Below are 23,345 nucleotides of genomic sequence, written 5' to 3' on the forward strand. Positions count from 1 at the left end.
GTACACAGGGCCTGTGAACATGGAGCGGTGTGTGGAGGTGCGTCAGGGGCGGCCAGAGAGCTTCTCTCTGTAGTAGGTGTCCCCATGTGAGCCTCGTTGACTGGGGGTGTGGGTAAAGTGTTGTCGGTATGGGGGGGTTGTGGGTAAAGCTGGGTCAGTGGGGTTGTTAGGGGTGGTGAGGGGCTGCAGCTTCTCTCTAGGAGTCTCTAAAGTCTGTTCTCTGTGCTGTAGCACCCTCTTGATGACTGCCATCTCCTCCTTTACCTGCTTCAGCTCTCTCCTCATGGTGGCCTTTACCACCTCCAGCGCTGTGGTAAGGCTCTCTTCTCATGGTGGCCTTTACCACCTCCAGCGCTGTGGTAAGGCTCTCTCCTCATGGTGGCCTTTACCACCTCCAGCGCTGTGGTAAGGCTCTCTCCTCATGGTGGCCTTTACCACCTCCAGCGCTGTGGTAAGGCTCTCTCCTCATGGTGGCCTTTACCACCTCCAGCGCTGTGGTAAGGCTCTCTCCTCATGGTGGCCTTTACCACCTCCAGCGCTGTGGTAAGGCTCTCTCCTCATGGTGGCCTTTACCACCTCCAGCGCTGTGGTAAGGCTCTCTCTCAGCTCCTGGACAGAGTTCTTCAGCTGGGTCCTGTACTGGTTGATCTGGTCCTGTAGAAGCTCTGTGTCTGGGCTGGAGGTGGTGTAGCTGGGGGGCTGCTCCTTCAGCTCAGTAACCCATACCTCTAACAGAGCCAGCCTGTCTCTCAGCAGGCTGATGGTAGTGTGGTCTTGTCTCTGGTGGTTGTAGGTAGGCAGGGGGAGGATAGTCCTGCTGTTGGGGTGCCTGAGGTGAGGGGAGAGGATAGTCCTGCTGTTGGGGGTGCCTGAGGTGAGGGGAGAGGATAGTCCTGCTGTTGGGGTGCCTGATGTGAGGGGAGAGGTCAGGGTGCTGTCCTTTTTCTATTTTGCTTTCCGCTATCTTCCTTGGGGAAGTCCTGCACAAAGAGCTGAGTGCAGCCTCACTGCCCTGGACCATGACAGTGCCGTTCTGGTACATGTTTACCGTCAGTAACCTGTTTTCCTGGTCCTTATTGCTGTCCTCAAAAATGTGGATTTGCTTTCCCTTGCGGATGCCTTTCTTTGTGGTATAGCTGAAATGCCTGGTTACAGTATGCCAGGCAGTAGTGTGGTCTGTGTAAAATAACAGGTTTGTGACAGTCCAGTTTTGTGAACAGGGGGAGTCTCTGTTTCTGCTGTTGCTGCTAGCGCTGCCTCAGTGGCCATGTTGCTATGGTTACCACCAGTAAATAGTTAGAGCTAGACGGTATGCTAGCTGACGGATTTGAATTTGGCTAGCTACCACGATGAAGATTGACACAGAGTGAGTTAAAAGACCAATCCTCTCCTCCTGTGTTGCTCTTCAGTTGTACAATTTGATTACCTTGTACATTTTTTACTGATTTAATCGTGTCAATCTCGCACATTAAAAAAACAAAGTTATAAGTCAGGAGCCGTTCTTCTCTCGATTCTCGCTCACTCTCATGCTCTCTATTCTCTCGCTCACTCTCATGATCTCTATTCTCTCTCACTCATTCTTTCTCTATTCTCTCTCAAATTCAGGCTTTATTGGCATGGAAAGTGTTACTGCACACATTGCCAAAGTAGTTGTATAGAAACATATTAAATCAATGAAATAAATCAAATAACATTCAATGATTAACAGGACTCTCCGCCTCTCCTCTCTCTCTCTCTCTCTCTCTCTCTCTCTCTCTCTCTCTCTTGATTGTGGAGAACTGTATTTGCACTCTGAGGAACCTGTCGTATCGCCTGGAGCTGGAGATGCCCCCGTCAAGGTTTCAGGGAGCTCAGGAGCTGGACGGTCTACTGGGCAGTGAGTCTCCCAGTAAGGACGTGGAATCCAGCTGCTGGGGCCGGAAGAAGAAGAAGAAGAAAAAGGGCTCCCAGGAAGACCAGGTAAGCTTGGGGAATAAGAACACCGCTTAAGTCTCAAACGGCACCCTATGTAATGCACCTTCTTTTGACCAGCGCCCATAGACACAACTTCCATCTGAGTGGTGGAAATATCACTTTCTAGGCCTCCAAAGTGAATGTTCACTCCAGGCAAGCTCAGAAATGTCACTTTCCAGGCTTTAATGTGAATGTTCACTCCAAATGTTTGTCAAACGTGTGTGTGTGTGTGTATTTATAGATGTATGTTCTTTTTAATTAACAGTGGTCTAGTAGCGAGATGAGTCTACGTTCCACGCCATCTGTTGTCTAACATGACGGAATCAGACGGAGTCTGCCTGTCATTCCTTTAACTATTCCTTTAACTCTTCTAGGAGCCCATATTCACAAAACATCTCAGAGCAGAAGTGCTGAATTAGGACCAGGTATCTCCTGTCCATATAATATGTTTAATTCTGATCTTAAAACCGACTCAACTGATCCTAGAGCAGCACTCCTACTCTGAGACACATACAGCCCCTGATCTAAATTGAACCTCAACACTGTACTCGGTCATCGTATATGGTCAACATTGTATTAGAACCTCTAGTCGTGATCATGTGTTCTCAGTGGGACGGAGTGGGCCCCATCCCTGGCTTCTCCAAGTCCCCCAAGGGGGCGGAGATGTTGTGGCACCCAGCCGTGGTGAAGCCCTACCTGACCATGCTGGCCGAGAGCTCCAACCCTGCCACTCTGGAGGGCTCAGCGGGCTCCTTACAGAACCTGTCTGCTGGGAACTGGAAGGTATATAGTACACACAGTGCGTCCTGAATGGCACCCTATTCCATATATATAGCGCACTACTTCTGACCAGGGCTGGTCAGAGGTAGTGCGCTATATAGGGAATAGGGTGCCATTTTGGGACACAGTCAACACAGCACCCAGGAGAGGATATGACAGGAACACTGCTCTATTGAATGTTCTTTTCCCCCTGTGTAACAGGTATGGTTTCTTAGATGTATGAAGGCAACCATTTTTAAATGGGAACTGTCAATTGTCATTTATAGGTGAAGTCAATGTATGTTTTTAAGTCTTCTATGTACTGTGTGCTAATTGCCGCAAAACACATTTCCTTCTTGGAAACTTGAAGTGTACACTTTTGGGTCGAGATGCGTTGGAGAGTTTAAACGTCTTCTCTGTACTAGTTTGCGGCGTACATCCGTGCGGCGGTGCGCAAGGAGAAGGGTCTGCCCATCCTGGTGGAGCTGCTGAGGATGGACAACGACAGGGTGGTCTGCTCTGTGGCCACCGCCCTGAGGAACATGGCCCTGGATGTCAGGAACAAGGAGCTCATAGGTGAGGAGCGAACACGGGCTCTGTGAAGTGATGACCCGGGCCACGTTCCAGGCTGACTGCCAGGTCTCTCAACACGTGGATAGGTGTTTATCGTATCTGCTCACCACGTCCTATAATATAACAATTTGATCCCGACTGTGCAGTCGACGACGTGGCGCACAACAATTGGTTGTTCCAATGCATCTGCAATGTAGTAGGGGGGAACGCAACCCACCAGTACAGTAGGCTATGTACATGTGCTACACAAGCACAGAGCAAATAAATAAAGACCAGCACTATATACTGGTTTACCTACATGTGCTATGCAGCATTACAGAGTATGAAAAAGGCAAGAGATGATGGGAAATTAGAGGTTCAAAATGAAGTAGAACTAGAAGAGTTGCGAGCGCTTGCTTACTCATCTAACTGCCCAGATTGCCGCACTTAAATTGCATCCCCAAATTCCTTGTTTTTCGTGAAATCACCCCTTTTCAGGGTTGTTATGGGCTAGCTGCTATGGAAATAATGAGTTTGCGTTCCAGCGAGGCTGAGCCAGCAGAGCCTTTAGCCTGGGAGAGGTCATGGGGTAGAGGGGCGAGGTCATGGGGGGGTGAAGGGGCTGTGTGGAGAGGGTACTATGGAGGGATTTCTCTTCGGAAGGAGTCTCGGAAGGAGTCGCGGGGAGGAGGGGGCAGGGCAATGGTTTGTAGGATCTGTAGGTGTAGACCCTTGGGGGGCTACTAGCACTATGGAACGCCACATGGTTGGCTGTGGAAGTACAACTCGAGCTGAACTCATGTAGCATCCGCAATGTAAAAAGTACACTGTGTACTCTTACACGGCCCTAGAGAAAGGAATCTGTCGTACAAATACATTACGTGGGACACAAATCCAATGAATGTCTCTTTGTTTCCGTTTGTCTTTCTCTCTCTGTGGCGTTTTAGTTGAAGGTGTAGCTATCATTTTAGCAAAAAAAAATTCAAATAGAACATAATGTATGTGAAGGTGAGGATGACAGCTAGAATCAGCTTATAAAGAAACCTTGCCATAATCTAGATGGTCAATTTATAACAGAAGTTGCAAGTACAGTACATACATAAGCAGTACCCTCCCTCCCTCCCAGGGAAGTATGCGATGAGGGACCTGGTGAACCGTCTCCCTGGGGGCGACACCTCCCTGCTCTCTGACGAGACGGTGGCGGCCATCTGCTGCACCCTGCACGAGGTCACCAGCAAGAACATGGAGAACGCCAAGGCACTGGCCGACACGGGCGGCATCGAGAAGCTGTTCAACATCACCAAGGGCAGGGGAGAGAGGTAAGGGAAAGGGGGGGAGGCTGCCTTCGGCTGCTTGTAAGACAGTCTGCATTGCGTCCTAAATGGCATCGGATTCTCTTTATAGTGCATTACTTTTGATCAGAGTATTATGGGAAGGGGGAAAAAACATACAAGGAAGAGAGGGTCTGGTCAAACGTAGTGCATTATACTCTATGCGGAATAGGGCGTCATTTGGGATGCACATGGAGAGTCTAAGAAGAGACATGCACACCTCAGAATGATCTAAGGCGAGATTCTCGAGGACGGTTGTAGACACGTTTTTCTATCACAGAAACATGCAATATGTCATGTATTTGCCACCGATCCCTAAGAGGCCGTGGTTCTAAATTCTCAGTGGTAACGTGTTGTGACGCGTGTCTCTCTGTCCCTAAAAGGTACTCCATGAAGGTGGTGAAAGCTGCCGCTCAGGTCCTCAACACACTCTGGCAGTACAGAGACCTAAGAACTATCTATAAGAAGGTAAGAGAAGGACCAGGGTTGGGATGAGGAGGCCACCTACAGTAGGGATACGTCTCAATGATCTCTCCTTCCTGCCAAAGTGTGCACATCAGACTGTTAAATAGCCATCACTAACCGGCCTCTACCCAGTACCCTGCCCTGAACTTGGTCACTGTCACTATCCAGCTACCACCCGGTTACTGAACCCTGCACCTTAGAGGATGCTGCCCTGTGTACAGTTGAAGTCGGGAAGTTTACATACACCTTAGCCAAATACATTTAAAATCTGTTTTTCACAATTCAGGAATTGTTTAATCCTAGTAAAAATCCTCTGTCTTAGGTCACTTAGGATCACCACTTTATTTTAAGAATGTGAAGTGTCAGAATAATAGTAGAGAGAGTGATCTATTTCAGCTTTTATTTCTTTCATCACATTCCCAGTGGGTCAGAAGTTTACATACACTCAATTAGTATTTGGTAGCATTGCCTTTAAATTGTTTAACTTGGGTCAAACATTTCAGGTAGCCTTCCACAAGCTTCCTACAGTAAGCTGGGTGAATTTTGTCCCATTCCTCCTGACAGAGCTGGTGTAACCGTGTCAGGTTTGTGGGCCTCCTTGCACATACACTTATTTAGCTCTGCCCTCAAATTATCTATAGGATTGAGGTCAGGGCTATGTGATGGACACTCCAATACCTTGACTGACAACTTTGGAAGAATGTTGGGGTCATTGTCCATTTGGAAGACCCATTTGCGACCAAGCTTGAACTTCCTGATGTCTTGAGATGTTGCTTCAATATTTCCACACAATTTTCCTTCCTCATGACGCCATCTATTTTGTGAAGTGCACCAGTCCCTCCTGCAGCGAAGCACCCCACAACATGCTGCCATCCCCGTGTTTCAAGGTTGGGATGGTGTTCTTCGTTTTGCAAGCCCCCCTTTCCTTCAAATATAAGGATGGTCAAACAGTTCTATTTTTGTTTCATCAGACCAGAGGACATTTCTCCAAAAAGTACGATCTTTGTCCCCATGTGCAGTTGCAAACCTTAATCTGTGTTTTTTATGGCGGTTTTGGAGCAGTGGCTTCTTCCTTGCTGAGTGGCCTTTTCAGGTTATGTCGATATAGGACTTTTGCAACTGTTTCCTCCAGCATCTTCACAAGGTCCTTTGCTGTTTTTCTGGGATTGATTTGCACTTTTCTCACCAAAGCACGTTCATCTCTAGGAGACAGAATGCGTCACCTTCCTGAGCGGTATGACGTCTGCGTGGTCCCATGATGTTTATACTTGCGTACTATTGCTTGTACAGACGAACGTGGTACTTTCAGGCATTTGGAAATTGGTCCCAAGGATGAACCAGACTTGTGGGGGTCTACAATTATTTTTTCTGAGGTCTTTGCTGAATTATTTTGATTTTCCCATGATATCAAGCAAAGAGGCACTGAGTTTGAAGGTAGGCTAATTGACGGTGGGTGTATTTCAAGGCCTATCAGAAGCTTTTAAATCCATGACATCATTTTCTGGAATTTTCCAAGCTGTTTAAAGGCATATGTAAACTTCTGACCCACTGGTATTGTGATACAGTGAATTATAAGTGAACTAATCTGTCTGTAAACAATTGTTGGAAAAATGACTTGTGTCATGCACAAAGTAGATGAACTAACAGACTTGCCTAAACTAGAGTTTGTTAACAAGGAATGTGTGGAATGGTTGAAAAACGAGTTTTAATGACTCCAACCTAAGTGTATGTAAACTTCCGACTTCAACTGTACATAGACATGGAACACTGGTCACTTTAATAATGTTTACATTACATTTCATGTGTATAATACTGTATTCTAGTCAATGCCATCCTATTCCACCCTTGCTGTACATATCCTATTCTATCCTACATATTCTACAGAAATACAACATATTCTATTCACATACTGTCCATAATGTCTATACTTCCAATCACAGTATACAGTGCATTCGGAAAATGTTCAGACCCGTACCCTTTTTCCACATTTTGTTAAGTTACCGCCTTGTTCTAAAATTGATTACGTTAACATTTTTCCTCATTAATCTACGCACAATACCGCATAATGTTTTTGTTTTTTAAAATGTACATTTTAAATAAATATTCAGACCTTTTACTCAGTACTTTGTTGAAGCACGTCTGGCAGCGATTACATCCTTTAGTATGACGCTACAAGCTTGGTACACCTGTATTTGGAGGGTTTCTCAAATTTTCAGGTCGTTCCAGAGATGTTTGATTGGGTTCAAGTCTGGCTGGGCCACTCAAGGACATTCAGAGACTTGTCCTGAAGCTCTCCTGCGTTGTCTTGGCTGTGTGCTTAGCGTCGTTGTCCTGTTGGAAGGTGAACCTTCACCCCAGTCTGAGGTCTTGAGCACTCTGGAGCAGGTTTTCATCAAGAATCTCTCTGTACTGCTCTGTTCATCTTTCCCTCGATCCTGACTAGTCTACCAGTCCCTACCGCTGGAATTCATCCCCACAGCATGATGCTGCCACCACCATGCTTCACGTAGGGATGGTGCCAGGTTTCCTCCAGTTGGCATTCAGGCAAAAGCGTTCAATCTTGGTTTCATCAGACCAGAGAATCTCGTTTCTCATGGTCTGAGAGTCCTTTAGGTGCCTTTTGGCAAACTCCAAGTGGGCTGTCGGGTGCCTTTTACTGAGGTGGCTTTCGTCTGGCCACTCATCTTAATATTTCTGTATTTCTTGATTCCATTCTTTTACTTTTAGATGTGTGTATTGTTGTGAATTGTTAGATATTATTGCACTGTTGGTGATAGGAACACAAGCATTTCACTACACCCACAATACCATCTGTTAAATATGTGAATGCAACCATTACATTTCTATTCGATTTGTTCACTTCCCTTCATTTAAAGGAAATTACTGGTGTAAGAAATATGGGTAAACTTCCATTAGCCCAATGCTTTTAGGTTTGTGGGAGTGTAGTGAAGGAGTGTACACTTCAGGAGAAAGGAAATATGATTGTGACGCACCCCAGGTCTCTGTGGCTCATACTAACACGGTTTCCTTTCTCTGCTGGTCTTCAGGACGGATGGAACCAACACCACTTCATTACGCCCGTGTCTACTCTAGAGCGCGACAGATTCAAGTCTCAGCCAACCCTCCCTACCAGCACCATACAGATGTCACCGGTCAACCAGTCAGGAGGTCAGCCTAGCTACGTAGACGATCATTCACCTAAGGCTACGTCCCAAATGGCAATCTATTCCCTAGGGGGCCTAGTGCACTACTTTTGACCAGGGCCCACAGGGCTCTTTTCAAAAGTAATACACTAGATTGGAAATGAGGAGCCGTTGGTGACATAGCCCTTAGATAAGGACACAAATGCGTTTCAATTCAACGTTTCGTTGTTTTGACCTCCATGTTGTGTTCTCCACAGCTGGCAGTGCAACCTCCTCTCCTGCAATGCTGGGAATCAAAGAACACCGTTCTGATTATCACAGGGCACAGTCAACTATGCAATTTTATAAAAACCAAGGGGACAACAATGTACATAAATACCAATATACAGGTAAACAATGAGCATAGAGAATTATCACACAAAAATCGGCCATAAAAAAAACAGCGTATCGGTTGAGATGTTGGAATTTGATTGAAAACTTATCAGCCATGTGCACCAGACCGTGATCAAAGTATCCCCTAGGGCCTTTCTGCCTCTATGTAGGGCGTAATCCATCTCACCACTCCCATTCCATGCCCCCTCTCCCCTAGCACTCCCCTAGATCTCCCCTAGCTCTCCGCTAGCTATCCCCTACCTCCCTGTTTTTCTTATCATCCTTATTGGGAGCTGGAGGCTCTTAGACGGTCGGTAGTTCAAAAGAGCACTTGAGCCTCTTTGTTGCGTATAAGTGGGTCTGCTGAGCAATATAGTGGCTGGTCCGCCTGCATTGTGAGCAACTCGGCTCAGCAGCCACTACAAAGCGGCCATTGTTAGTTGCCCTGAGGAAGAGTAGGGCTACTTCCCAAAATGGCACCCTATTCCCTATATACTGCACTACTTTTGACCAGAGCCCTGGTCTAGAGTAGTGCACTATATATGGAAAAAGGGTGCCATTTGGGAAGTAGCCCTACTCTTCCTCAGGGCAACTAACAATGGCCGCTGCCAGATGGAGGGCCCTCAATGGGGTGCTGAGACGGCAGAGTAAACAGAGCTGGGGAAGCTGCAGCCTCCCTGCCTAACCTTCTGCCTGGCTACCCAGCAACACTCCCTGGAGTAGTATTGCACGGTAACAACATTTATGTTCATGGCAATATTTAGTTATACCATTATCTTGTTAATTTCTCTTCCAGGGTCTGGAAAGCCATCACCATATTATGTCGGGTCCTACTCCTCACCGACAAGAGAGGACCCCAGAAGAGCACAGGTAAATTCAATACAGACTCTAAATCAATCCCTTCTGGTCGAACATCCCTATCTTTCCCTGCGCCGGTGCAGGCGGCTGGTTCGCTCCGCTACACTAATGGAAGGAGACTGACACATATTATAGTGTGGGTGAATGAGAGAGTTGGGAGACGTCCAACACATCAGTCATTGTGTGAGCGAGAGTGAATGTGACTGCTGTAATAGGGATGGGCTGGGCGGCAGTGGGTGCATCACAGGCACCTGTCACAGTGTGGACACGTCCCTGTGTGCCCACTCGGATAACACCCAAGAGGAGGGATCTTTGTGCCCTCCTCTCCTCCCTCTACCCGTCTCTGACTAGACAGGAAATAGACGGTCAGGATATTATACCCAAAGGAGGCTAGTGAAGGAAGGACGTCTCATAATAACGGAAAGGATGGAGTTAATGGAATGGTTTCAAACGCACGGAAACCATTTCTTTGACGTTTGATAACATTCCATTAATTATTTTCCGGCCATTACTTGGAGCCTGTCCTCCGATTTTAAAGAGCCACCGGCCACCACTCGTTACAACCAACTTTGTTCAGCTAGACAGCCACACAGCGTGAATTTTGATACACAAAGTTGTAATACGTTTGAATCAACAAACTATTTCTCATCCTTTTCTCCCATCGGACAGTTGAAAGTAGATATTTTCCTGTATTTGACATAGACCGATCTGATTGTGTTGCTTCTCTTGTCTCCACAGCAGCAGATGTACTACACTGAGGAGCCGAGCAGGCGGAACTACGACACCTACAGAATGTACCTGCAGTCTCCACACGGCTACGATGACCCCTACGTGGAGGAAGTGGTCAGCTTCCCCCCCACGGCAGACTATAGCTCTAAGTCGCACGGTCACGGACTCAAATCCACCACGAACTACGTGGACTTTTACTCCACCACCCGGAGGCCTTCCTACAGGGCGGATCAGTACCCAGGTTCGCCAGATTCCTGGGTATAGGGACTCCATCTTGGAATCCCCGACAGATGAACTCTTCCATGAACTTTTACTTGTGTGTTTGTTTTTGAAAATGTGGATCTGAATGTGGAGATCGACGCGATGGCAGATGGCAGATGGCAGATGGCAGATGGCAGATGGAGAAATGGAATGTTAACCAAAGAAAGAAGGAAACCAAGGAATGTGTTGTTTTTTTAAAAAGAAGAGCAGTGGGTGTGTTCGGGGCGGGCGGCACTGGACATTATCGTGAGTCTGCTCTGTCTAGATGTTACTTTTTCTTTTGGAAACCTGTAGCTGTGGTAGCATGGTGAAGGTGTGGGTTATGTGACGAAAGGTTTGCGGTAAAGAGTCAGAAGGGGGAATGTGTATGTTCGTAGGCAAAAATGGATCATGAACTCATATCTGTAAAAAAAAAAAGTGTTGTAACCTAAAGATGTTAGTTTGTACAGAGGGATCAAATTGTATTTGTTCTTAATGTTGAGATTGTGTATGCCATGGAGTCTTGTACATTTCCTTCATTTTATTGTAAATACAGAAAAAATGCCACCTGGTTTACGTTCATCAGCACTGGTAAAAGAGGTGTGCCATGTCAAATATATATCTATATTATAGATCTATAAATAATGAAGAAATAAAGGGATGAGGGAAAAGATGGCATCATAACACAAACATGCAACGATAATAAAAGTTCACTTTTGTTTTTTAAATGAATTGTGTAACTGCAGACATTTTTGTGACTTTGAAAGATATTCTCTTTATTTTTCCATTCTCTGTCTTGGATCTTTCATCGATAGTTCGCTGACATTTTCTGTGCACAACAACCAACAGAAATAAATGTGAACATTTGGTCCATGAAGAGCTCTACAACTCCTCCCTATGCTTCCTCATCCTCTCCTCTTTGCATACATCCAATGATTTCAGTAGAAAAAGAAGACAACAAAACGTCCCTAATAAAATGGCACCCTATTCTTTACATAGGTCTCTGGTCAAATGTAGTGCACTATATAAAGAATAGGGTGTCATTTGGGACAAACACCAACATGATAGAATGACCAGACACAGCATTTTCTTCGTCATATTTCATAAACGGACTAAAGACCTTTCCAGATACACTTATGAAAGTTGTTAGAAGTGACAAAAAGACAGTGGAGGCATCGGTTTTTTTTTCAGGACATCAAGTTAGTTTTATTTTCAAAATGTTTTAAACAATTTATTACATAAATATCACGCATTTATCACTAAGCTAAATGAGAGATGAGTTCATGAAAATATCTCTAGCCCCTCCCTGTACGCTTGGTCCTGGATAATGTACAGATCTTTAAAAAGTCAGATAGTGATGTGTAAATTCACACTACCATCACCATATTGCTTACATCTATTCCGTTGAAATTCAGATCTGAAAACAAAAGGGGCGTGGCTGGAGGTAGATAAGAAGTAGGATTAGATCATGAACATCTTCAATGAGCACCATGCACACGAATGCGCCGATCTATACACTGAATGGATAGAACATGCAAGTTGTTGAAACTGTTCACTCCATATTTCTGGTTCACTCATGTGGAATACATGAGTCTGCTGCAGCCTCATGCTGCTGATGCTCGCTTCCTGCGTAAACTAAGTCATTTGCCTTTCAGCAGTATAAAGTGGGCGTTGTAGTACTTTGTGTGCTGTTATTGTTGTTCAGAAATCGAGAATGGTGCAACTATCTAAATCTGGAGTGAGAGAGAGTCCTGAATTGAAGGCTGGCCATCCTCCAGCAGGTATGGTGGTGACTTGTTCATATTAATTCGTAATTTGCATCAAGTTGTGCATATTTTCTTTGTCCAAAAATGTGTTCGATGTAATGTCTGGTTTGCTTTTTCGAGGTGGTAAGTGAGGTTTACATTCCGTGCATTTACAATATAGGCCTGACCTTGTCGCATGCAAACATTGTTACAATCTTGTAAAAACATTGGTTGGCGACAATGTTGGAACGCACGCTACTATGATGTTTTTTCCCCCGTTACGATGCGTGATGAAAATTGCATCGGTGCATAGTTTATTGTGCAAACATGGTACATTCTGTGCTCTAAGCTGCACGCAAGGGACAGGCCAACACTGTCCATATAGTTAAGTGAATATCCCCTGCAGATTTGTGCTTATGTATGGGGATTTTGAGTCCAAATACTCCTACTCAAACTATTATTAAAATGCTAATTGACGGGATGTTTGCATGTCCACATATCTTTGGTTTTTGGACCTGGCCCACGAGTTGCCTATTGCATACTGGTGTGACGTGCAGATGTCCCAGAAAATACATTCTGGGGCCATAGGTGTCTCTGAGTAGGAGTGATTTCTGGATCAGTTTTGCCCTGCTTGATACCGGTCCCTCAAAGAGATTCTTTGCACAGTACAAATGTAATTATTTCTGAGTTGCACGTTGTTTGGGGGCATTCTAGAACATCAAAGCGATTTTTGCTTTGACAGGATGTGGGTAAAGTAGACTCTTTTGATTAAACCTGCCTATAGCAAGTCAGAGGAAAAGAAACAACAATGCTGAACTCTCTTCTCACTGCCAACTTTCTTCTTCCAACACTGACACTCCCAAAATCTCATTGTATAATGGCAAAATTCCAAGACATTATAACCTGAAGTTGTTTTAGTTTTGTCTTACAGTAACTGAATAGTTTTAACTCCTTCATGACCAAGTTCAGGAAGTTGTATAACTTTCCAAATTGCATTCAATTCTGGATTTGCAAAGAATGAGTATGTCATTTAATATATTTTCACCTATTTTAAACGGATCCACTCTGGCACCACAGTGAAGGCTGGAGGGAAACGAGTGGTCAAGAAAAGCTGTGAGGAGAGTCATGCCACCCACCATGTGAACCCAGAGAGGGAACACAAAGTTCCCAAACCCAGGTACAGTTCAGTTAGCCCCTCCCTGTTTTAGTTTTTTATTCTATTTGGTGCCAAATGACAACGACCCAATACTCCCAAATACAGGGTCTCGTCATTTACAGAGCTCTGATTGTGCTCAAATGTTTTTAACATTGAGAGCGCATCAGGAAAACCCTTAAATGCAATGTTTGTCGTTAAACATGTAATACTGTTCTAGATCTGCAGCCACCTCCAGCAGAATGCAGCAAATCAGTGTCTTGATGTCAGGAACACTTGACAAGGTAAGGATATCTGACTTATAATGATGGCTGCATCAGTCCCACAAGGGTTGGCCAAAAAGCAGGTTTAGATGGGGGTGGGGGGAGGGGGTGGTGTGTGTCTTCATTTGTAATGATCATGCAAGTCTAAACACTTTACTCGTAGCCTAGCTTCTTCAGATTTGCATAGTAAAATGGTCTCCTCTGGATTGCTTGGTAAGCCATGATTTTATAAGATGTCCTCATTGTTTCAGTTGGGACATGACTTCCCAGAGACCCCAGTAAGTGTGAAACACAGCAGACTCAGACCTGCTATGGAGAAGGCACACTCGCCAGCTTTCAAGTCCAGCTTCTGCATCCAGCAACCCAAAAAGTTCTGAAGCAGCGTGTTGAAGTTGCCCGAGGGGAAACTTGAAGTCGTCTGTGAAAGACCAACAGGATGTGTTCGTTATATGCATGAGGGGACCGACATGAGATATCAGAAAATACTTTCATGTTTAACTTTCTTGATTTAATGTAGAACCAATTTGGCTTTTAATTAGTTGCAATTTGTGACTTTGCTACTTTTAGGTGAGAAAGTGTAGCTTTGCAGGGATACGGTGGGTTTTCAGCTTATTCCAAACCAGCACTTACTGTGCCTTAAAAAAAATGTATGAATGAGACATCCTGTGAACTAAAGGCACAGATGGTGGGCATTTTAGAAATGGTATGTTGCATAAGTGGGTAAAAGTTGGATGACTGACTTTTGTCATTGAATGTTTTCATAGTGAGAAGCTTGAATAAAAAAAACTGCATGGCATTAAACATTTTGTCTTTTTGTCTTTTTTTATGGTTACTTCTAGATTCACATGATTAAATAAAATGCAATTAATGAATTGTTCTGTTGAAAGTGTTGCTTTTTCATACTGCAAATTTTGTAATGACCTGAGGGTGGCGACAACTAACTCCTGTTAGCTTGAAGGAGATGGATTTTTTTGTTGTTGCTTTTTTAAAAGCTTTATCATGGATGTTTAACACCTAGGAAAACCAGGGTCTTTGAGTCCATTTCCCCTGTCATTATGAGGTATTTTCTGACTTGCTTGTCTAGTATATTGATGGGAACTGCTCTTCCACATGCATATTGGACATCACTATCTACACCATTTCATAGTACTATGCAGTATTTCCTGAGAGTGAAACATACTGTGGCATGTCTCAGTACGTCTCTGCCAGCAGTATGCCAGTGTCCTGGTGTTTCCACAGAAACTAACCCACAGCAGAGTGTCTTTGAACTCTGCCTCTTTGGGGGGGGGGAGTTCTCTGCATGTGTCGACATCTCTTATAGAGCCCTCACAAAAGATCCCCTGTTGTGAGGATGAACCCAGCCAAGTGCTGAATTGTGAGTACTTCTGCCAGAGCCAACAGTATCTGGGGACACTTTGTCTGACAAACCTGAGTAGTGCCCCACTCATCACAAATGTTCATTTTGGGGTTCACTTTTCAGGCTCCTAGCTTATTTCATCTTTTGTTGCCTGTCTTTGTGGCAAAGAAGTCCGTGCCAGTAAAAGCCTTTTATGGCACACTGGGAAATACTAGGCCATACTAACCTGCTATTTTGCAAGATGGTGGTAGCCAGTAGTAGCATAACGCAGGAAACAAATGTTTTACAACAATTGGCAGTCTTCGCCGGATTCTATTCCAGCAGCTGGTGAGGTTGGACAGAATATGCGAAGGCACTCGCTTTGTTCTCTCCTTCAGCCTATGAGGCTTTTTGATCCGTTGGGATTCGGGCTAGTTACCTGTGCATTCATAACAAGGAGACTGGAGGATAGATATCATATTAATAACATTGAGATACCATGCAGACCTAAATCTCTGTGGTGCTCAATGTTCACTCAAGCCTTTGGTACCATCTGTGTATGTAATTCTGAGGCCTCAGTCTCTAGTTGAGGGATGGAGTGGTTGGTGGTCTGCTAAGCTGCAGACAGACGGTGCATTTCCCTGGCAATGACTTCCCAGCCATCTGACAGGGTTGATTGCTTCTATGACATCTGCTGTACTGCTGAGAAAACATGAGTCCAACAATAACCTTGCCTCACACAGGGGAGGAGGAGTTGAGGAGAGATGTAACCAAAATATGTGCTGTTTCTTAATCATATTCTGTTATATTTTAATAAAACATTTCTGTTCAAGAAAATAATTATAGGAATGACATTGTTATAAACAATATGAAAACAATGCCTAATATAACTTCTAGTATCCATTGTGGTGTACAGGCTACTTCTGTGGTTGTTTGTCCTTGTATATTCTACTTAAGTTTTTACACCAGGATGGGCCACGTGTATGGGTGTGACAAGGAAGTGGGAATACATTTTTTTGCTTGTATTTAACCTTTATTTAACAAGGCAAGTCAGTTAAGAACAAATTATTATTTACAATAATGCTGCTGGGCCAATTGTGCACCGCCCTATGGGACTTCCAATCACAGCCAGATGTGATGCAGCCTGGATTCGAACCAGGGTGTCTGTAGTGACGCCTCTTGCACTGAGATGCAGTGCCTTAGACTAATGTGCCACTCGGGAGCTTCCACATAAAAAAAAATGTTTTAAAAGTTGCACATTTTTTATTTCAGACCGGTCACTTCCGTCCTGAAAATTGAAAATACTTGAAAAGACAGTTGATTGAGATAGCAGTTTGTGCCTCACGGTGTCGCCATTGACCTGACTATAATGGTATAAAAAGCAAGCCTAAAGCACTTCTAATTTACTTCACATTAAATATCACTCAATGAAACACTAATCCAGCAATCTTCGTTCAGCAAGTCATTTTACACCACATCAAATATGTTTCGCAAATGTAATGTCTGTCGGCCTACATAGAATAAACGTAACAACAACAAAACAACAGCAAAGGGCTTTGTTAATGCGCATCACTACTGTACTTTGATTAAATACGATTATGCACTTTAGGCATGCACTATGCATGGTGGTCTGCATGGTTACCAGTACCGTGCACTGCAGTCGATGCGCAGTTGCGCGCACGACCAAGGTTATAAATGACCTCATGGAGAGAAGGAGGAGCTCGCGCAGTACCTTTGGTCCATCAGAGGATTCATGTGGAGTTAAGCCGTTGGAAAACTTTTCCTACTGAGATATCCATGACATTTCCCAGGTAAATATTTTGACTCAAGTTCAGTGTGTTCGTCTTTAGAGAAACTATCAAGTACAGCTTGGACTGTGTTTAGTTAGGTTTGAGGAGAGAAAGTAGACTAACTTAGCGAGCTATTTGGAGAGTTTAGTTTCGGCTTTTCTCAGGCTGTCTAGTGGAGGAAGAGTTAGCAAGGAGGATGAATACGTTGGAAACGTGTTTGACTGGAAGCGCTGTGAGTTCACATTGAAGAAAGAAACAGAGCGTTAAATAAACATGTCTATTGCTATTATGCGGGAAGTGTGTTTAATAGTGAGCGATAGGGCCTCACTTTAAAATCAATTATTTGTTGAGCAAAGTGTGAGGGGAGGTTCTTGTGAAAGTGCGCTGGTTGACAGCTCGAGCTTTAAGTCAAACTGTTAAGTCTTAACTAAAATCTTTAGACATTTCTATTGAGTCCAACCATAGCTTAAACGTATGTTCAAAAACGTTAGCTGTGCAACTTGTCAGGTTTTGTCGCTGTTATCAGGCCACTCAGAACCTTGCTGAACTAAATCCGGTTGGCCTTATTTGATTTTATAGTCTCACGCTGAAATTGCCGCTCATTTTGGCGTGCTTGGGAAATGTGTAAACTGTCAGCAATGCATTCCTACAAGAGACAAAAAAAACAACAACAGCTGTTGGCTTTGCTACTACTAGGAATAACATGTAATGGTATAGTAACACGTTAGTTACACACAACGAAAACCATTATTTGACCAGATACCAATTAATTTAAGTACAGTATAGACGAATTATATTTTTTTAAATGTAAAACGCCACACACTGTGTGCCATAGTAACTAGAATAACAGGTATCCCACCCCTTTTTAACCCTATTCTCAAAACCTTCCATTTTACCATACTGTTCTTGTGTTGTTACACCTCTATAATAAAACCAAGTAGGTTTATGTGGGTTATTCCCGTGTTTATTGTGAGAAACTAACTTGTTACCATACCATTAACAATGCTATTGCACTTCATTATATTCTGTAATGTTAAGTGCTAAAATGATATCCTGTTTTTAATGGATCAGAAATAGTTTATTACATAGTAATGTGGTCTTGTTTGATGCTTGAAATGTATATGAGGTGGTGGTTTTGAAGTCAAGACTAGAGGTCGACCGATTATGATTTTTCAACACCAATACCGATTATTGGAGGGCCAAAAAAGCCGACACCAATTAATCGGACGATTATATTTTTTACAATTTGTAATAATGACAATTACAACAATACTGAATCAGCACTTATTTTAACTTAATATAATACGTCAATAAAATCAATTTAGCCTCAAGTAAATAATGAAACATGTTCAATTTGGTTTAAATAATGCAAAAACAAAGTGTTGGAGAAGAAAGTAAAAGTGCAATATGTGCTATGTAAGAAAGCTAACGTTTCAGTTCCTTGCTCAGAACATGAGAACATATGAAAGCTGGTGATTCCTTTTAACACGAGTCTTCAATATTCCCAGGTAAGACATTTCAGGTTGTAGTTATTATAGGAATTATAGGACTATTTCCCTCTATACCATTTGTATTTCATTAACCTTTGACTATTGGATGTACTTATAGGCACTTTAGTATTGCCAGTGTAACAGTATAGCTTCCGTCCCTCTCCTCGCTCCTCCCTGGGCTCGAACCAGCAACACAACGACAATTAGCGTGCGCTAACTAGCTAGCCATTTCACTTCGGTTACAAGAGCCTCATCTCGGGAGTTGATAAAATTGAATTCATAAACAGCGCAATGGTTGACGCACTACGAAGAGCTGCTGGCAAAATGCACGCAAGTGCTGTTTGAATGAATGTTTACGCGCCTGCTTCTGCCTACCATCGCTCAGTCAGATACTTAGATACTTGTATGCTTGTATGCTCAGTCAGATTATATACAATGCAGGACACGCTAGATAATATCTAGTAATATCATCAACCATGTGTAGTTAACTAGTGATTATGATTGATTGTTTTTTATAAGATACGTTTAATGCTAGCTAGCAACTTACCTTGGCTTACTGCATATGCGTAACAGGCAGTCTCCTTGTGGAGTGCAACGAGAGAGAGGCAGGTCGTTATTGCGTTGGACTAGTTAACTGTAAGGTTGCAAGATTGGATCCCCCGAGCTGACAAGGTGAAAATCTGTCGTTCTGCACCTGAACAAGGCAGTTAACCCACCGTTCCTAGGCCGTCATTGAAAATAAGAATATGTTCTTAACTGACTTGCCTAGTTAAATAAAGGTATAAAAAAAAAAGTATTTAAAAAAAATCGGCAAATCGGCGCTCAAAAATACAGATTTCTGATTGTTATGAAAACTTGAAATCAGCCATAATTAATCGGCCATTCCGATTAATCGGTCGACCTCTAGTCAAGACCCAACCCATATGCAGTATACTTGCTCACCCTTGGTTTGAGTCATGTTGAAGTAAGTTTGTTCTGTGTTTACATAAGACACTTCCTTGCTTTTTGGAACTCATGTAAACCTCAGATGCTTTAAAAAGTTATTGTAGTTCTTTCTGAAACGTTCTTCATGCTGAAAGGTCCGTTTCCATTTTGATGAAAAGGGGCAGATTAATTGAATGAACATAGCATGTCCTCACTGAACTTTGTGATGGTAGGCTACCTGGAAAGTGCTTTGAGTCTGACACAAAGTTCAGATGAATTCAAACCATTTGGTTGTTGTGACCTTCTTAGTCACTACAGTTCAGTTGGCCTTACATATGATAAGATAAAAGCTTGTCTCTTCTCTATTAAACATTTCTATATCCATAACCTTTAGAGTTAGCCTATTATCCATTTCACAATCATGACATCAAAGGTTAAAAATATTTCCAGCTCCACAACAGGTGACTGACTGCAGCTGACAGGTGCTTGCTTGTGATGACTGGACTGAAGTGTGCACTGTCATAATAGTTTATCTGAAGAAAACAAATGTTATATGTCATTTGCAAAGTTACTGTATGTAGCCTTTAAAGTGCCGAGGTTTGTAGTCACAGTAGAGAACCTGGTTCCCATGGTTCATAGCCAGTTACCCAGTAACAAGGGAGTGGAACCAAGGAGACAATTTGGGGGTGAGGAGACAGTCAATGGAGCCACTGACCTGACAGTGTTCAGGCCAGGATGTCCAAACACTGTCCACATTATGTAGCAAATTATTCTACCACATTATGTGGCACATTTTTCCAGTAAGAAGCAGCAATATTGAATGTCTACTGACATGAAGAGTTTCATTGGGTTTAAAGGACCCTCATTACCAGAAAATTGTTCACCAGAATTGTTTTGTGTCGCAAAAACAGGGAAAGTGTGTGCTGTTTGTTTTCAGAGCTTTCCGTGTGAGTTGGTTTTGTAAAATGAAATGTTATTGGAAGGATTCTCCGTGAACCTGGTTGTGCGCTAATGCCGGTGTAAAGATATGGGTTGACACTAGGGCTGTGATGGTCATGGAATTTTGGTTGACGGTCAGCCAAATGACCATAATAACTGTTAGAATAGCACATTTTCTCCTCTCACTGCGAGTGTACCCATGAGTTTACCAGTTAAATTACCAGGATTGCAGGTTCCAAGCCAGTTCTATTCATTCTATTTCTATATGTGCTGCTGCTGCATTGTGGGGGGTGTTGCCTAGGCAACCGCAGACTCGTTTGCTACAACACCTTGCTTGTTTCAGCAAGGAGCAACAAAGTTTCATCAAGGTGAGAAGCATCCATGTTACTGCAACTGCAGAAACAGACTCAAATCAAATCAAATGTTATTGGTCACGTACACATGGTGAGCAGATGTTATTGTGAGTGTAGTGAAATGCTTGAGCCTATATATTTATAAGAATGTATAAATATATGGATGAACAATTTCAGAGTGGCATAGGCTAAGATGCAATAGATAGTATAGAATACAGTATAAACTGTACATATGAGATGAGTAATGCAATATATGTAAACATTGTTAAAGTGGCATTATTAAAGTGACTAGTGTTCCATTTATTAAAGTGGCCAATGATTTTAAGTCTGTATATAGGTAGCAGCCTCTCTGTGCTGGTAATGGCTGTTTAACGGTCTGATGGCCTTGAGATAGAAGCTGCAGTCTCTTGGTCCCAGCTTTGATGCACCTGTACTGACCTTGCCATCTAGATGATAGTGGTGTGAACAGGCATTGGCTCGGATGGTTGTTGTCCTTGATGATCTTTTTGGCCTTCCGGTGACATCAGGTGTTGTAGGTGTCCTGGAGGGCAGGTACAGATGATGCGTTGTGCAGACTGCAACACCTCTGGAGAGCCCTGCGGTTGTGGGTGATGCAGTTGCCGTACCAGGCGGTGATACAGCCCGACAGGATGCTCTCAACTGTAAAGGTTTGTGATGGTTTTAGGTGACAAGCCTGAGGTTGAAGAGGCACTGTCTGTGTGGCTGGACCGTTTCAGTTTGTCAGTGATGTGTACCCCCAAGGAACTTAAAACTTTTCACCTTCTCCACTGCTCTACCGTCAATGTGAATAGGGGGGTGCTCCTTCTGCTTTTTCCTGAAGTCTACGATCATCCCCTTTGTTTTGTTGACGTTGAGTGAGAGGTTATTTTCCTGACACCACATTCTGAGAGTCCTCACCTCCTCCCTGTAGGCTGTCTCGTCGTTGTTGGTAATCAACACTAATACTGTTGTGTCGTCTGCAAACTTAATGATTGAGTTGGAGGCGTGCATGGCCACGCAGTCATGGATGAACAGGGAGTACAGGAGGGGGCTGAGCACGCACCCTTGTGGGGCCCCAGTGTTGAGGATGAGCAAAGTGGAGATGTTGTTTCCAACCTTCACCACCTGGGGGCGGCCCGTCAGGAAGTCCAGAACCCAGTTGCACAGGGCGGGGTCGAGACCCAGGGTCTCGAGCTTGATGACGAGCTTGGAGGGTACTATGGTGTTGAATGCCGAGCTGTAGTCGATGAACAGCATTCTCACATAGGTATTCCTCTTGTCCAGATGGGTTAGGGCAGTGTGCAGTGTGGTTGAGATTGCATCGTCTGTGGACCTATTTGGGCGGTAAGCAAATTGGAGTGGGTCTAGGGTGTCAGGTAGGGTGGAGGTGATATGGTCCTTGACTAGTCTCTCAAAGCCCTTCATGATGACGGATGTGAGTGCTACGGGGCGGTAGTCGTTTAGCTCAGTTACCTTAGCTTTCTTGGGAACAGGAACAATGGTGGCCCTCTTGAAGCATGTGGGAACAGCAGACTGGTATAGGGATTGATTGAATATGTCCGTAAACACACCGGCCAGCTGGTCTGCGCATGCTCTGAGGGCGCGGCTGGGGATGCCGTCTGGCCCTGCAGCCTTGCGAGGGTTAACACGTTTAAATGTCTTACTCACTTCGGCTGCAGTGAAGGAGAGACCGCATGTTTTCGTTGCAGGCCGTGTCAGTGGCACTGTATTGTCCTCAAAGCGGGCAAAAAAGTTATTTAGTCTGCCTGGGAGCAAGACATCCTGGTCCGTGACTGGGCTGGGTTTCTTCCTGTAGTCCGTGATTGACTGTAGACCCTGCCACATGCCTCTTGTGTCTGAGCCGTTGAATTGAGATTCTACTTTGTCTCTGTACTGGCGCTTAGCTTGTTTGATAGCCTTGCGGAGGGAATAGCTGCACTGTTTGTATTCAGCCATGTTACCAGACACCTTGCCCTGATTAAAAGCAGTGGTTCGTGCCTTCAGTTTCACACGAATGCTGCCATCAATCCAAGGTTTCTGGTTAGGGAATGTTTTAATCGTTGCTATGGGAACGACATCTTCAACGCACGTTCTAATGAACTCGCACACCGAATCAGCGTATTCGTCAATGTTGTTGTCTGACGCAATACGAAACATCTCCCAGTCCACATGATGGAAGCAGTCTTGGAGTGTGGAGTCAGCTTGGTCGGACCAGCGTTGGACAGACCTCAGCGTGGGAGCCTCTTGTTTTAGTTTCTGTCTGTAGGCAGGGATCAACAAAATGGAGTCGTGGTCAGCTTTTCCGAAAGGGGGCGGGGCAGGGCCTTATATGCGTCGCGGAAGTTAGAGTAACAATGATCCAGGGTCTTTCCACCCCTGGTTGCGCAATCGATATGCTGATAAAATTTAGGGAGTCTTGTTTTCAGATTAGCCTTGTTAAAATCCCCAGCTACAATGAATGCAGCCTCCGGATAAATCGTTTCCAGTTTGCAGAGAGTTAAATAAAGTTCGTTCAGAGCCATCGATGTGTCTGCTTGGGGGGGGATATATACGGCTGTGATTATAATCGAAGAGAATTCTCTTGGTAGATAATGCGGTCTACATTTGATTGTGAGGAATTCTAAATCAGGTGAACAGAAGGATTTGAGTTCCTGTATGTTTCTGTCATCACACCATGTCACGTTAGTCATAAGGCATACGCCCCCGCCCCTCTTCTTACCAGAAAGATGTTCGTTTCTGTCCGCGCGATGCGTGGAGAAACCCGCTGGCTGCACCGCTTCGGATTGCGTCTCTCCAGTTAGCCATTTTTCCGTGAAGCAGAGAACGTTGCAGTCTCTGATGTCCCTCTGGAATGCTACCCTTGCTCGGATTTCATCAACCTTGTTGTCAAGAGACTGGACATTGGCGAGAAGAATGCTAGGGAGTGGTGCACGATGTGCCCGTCTCCGGA

At 44.1% G+C, this 23,345-nt stretch overlaps 3 protein-coding genes across 15 annotated transcripts in view; all 3 read left to right on the forward strand.

Moving 5' to 3' along the window:
- The window catches only part of LOC112235792 (plakophilin-4), a 129,209-nt gene extending 117,930 nt beyond the window's left edge, over positions 1–11,279 (forward strand). For 6 of the 10 annotated variants that reach the window (XM_024404333.2, XM_024404325.2, XM_024404341.2 and 3 more), the window contains 9 exons: positions 1,768–1,959; positions 2,563–2,736; positions 3,138–3,288; positions 4,391–4,583; positions 4,979–5,063; positions 8,108–8,228; positions 8,461–8,592; positions 9,372–9,445; positions 10,172–11,279. In XM_024404333.2, coding sequence (XP_024260101.2) covers positions 1,768–1,959; positions 2,563–2,736; positions 3,138–3,288; positions 4,391–4,583; positions 4,979–5,063; positions 8,108–8,228; positions 8,461–8,592; positions 9,372–9,445; positions 10,172–10,426 — 1,377 coding nt within the window. In that variant the 3' untranslated portion in view covers positions 10,427–11,279. The remainder of the gene's footprint in view (positions 1–1,767; positions 1,960–2,562; positions 2,737–3,137; positions 3,289–4,390; positions 4,584–4,978; positions 5,064–8,107; positions 8,229–8,460; positions 8,593–9,371; positions 9,446–10,171) is intronic. The other 4 variants (XM_024404372.2, XM_024404350.2, XM_024404320.2 and 1 more) reach the window with 3 other exon arrangements.
- A 622-nt stretch (positions 11,280–11,901) lies between these two features.
- On the forward strand, positions 11,902–14,364 carry LOC112235846 (death-associated protein-like 1-A). The gene is made up of 4 exons (XM_024404384.2): positions 11,902–12,183; positions 13,225–13,324; positions 13,521–13,584; positions 13,815–14,364. Exons 1-4 carry the CDS (start codon positions 12,117–12,119, stop codon positions 13,938–13,940), a joined length of 357 nt encoding a protein of 118 aa, XP_024260152.1. The 5' UTR covers positions 11,902–12,116; the 3' UTR covers positions 13,941–14,364.
- A 2,211-nt stretch (positions 14,365–16,575) lies between these two features.
- LOC112235851 (protein TANC1) overlaps positions 16,576–23,345 on the forward strand; it is a 266,252-nt gene continuing 259,482 nt past the window's right edge. For 3 of the 4 annotated variants that reach the window (XM_042316348.1, XM_024404398.2, XM_024404414.2), the window contains exon 1: positions 16,576–16,710. The gene's annotated coding sequence lies outside the window, so the exon portion shown is untranslated. The remainder of the gene's footprint in view (positions 16,711–23,345) is intronic. The other variant, XM_024404405.2, reaches the window with a different exon arrangement.

The sequence above is a fragment of the Oncorhynchus tshawytscha genome, linkage group LG03 (assembly GCF_018296145.1).
Source record: "Oncorhynchus tshawytscha isolate Ot180627B linkage group LG03, Otsh_v2.0, whole genome shotgun sequence".
Lineage (NCBI taxonomy): Eukaryota > Metazoa > Chordata > Actinopteri > Salmoniformes > Salmonidae > Oncorhynchus > Oncorhynchus tshawytscha.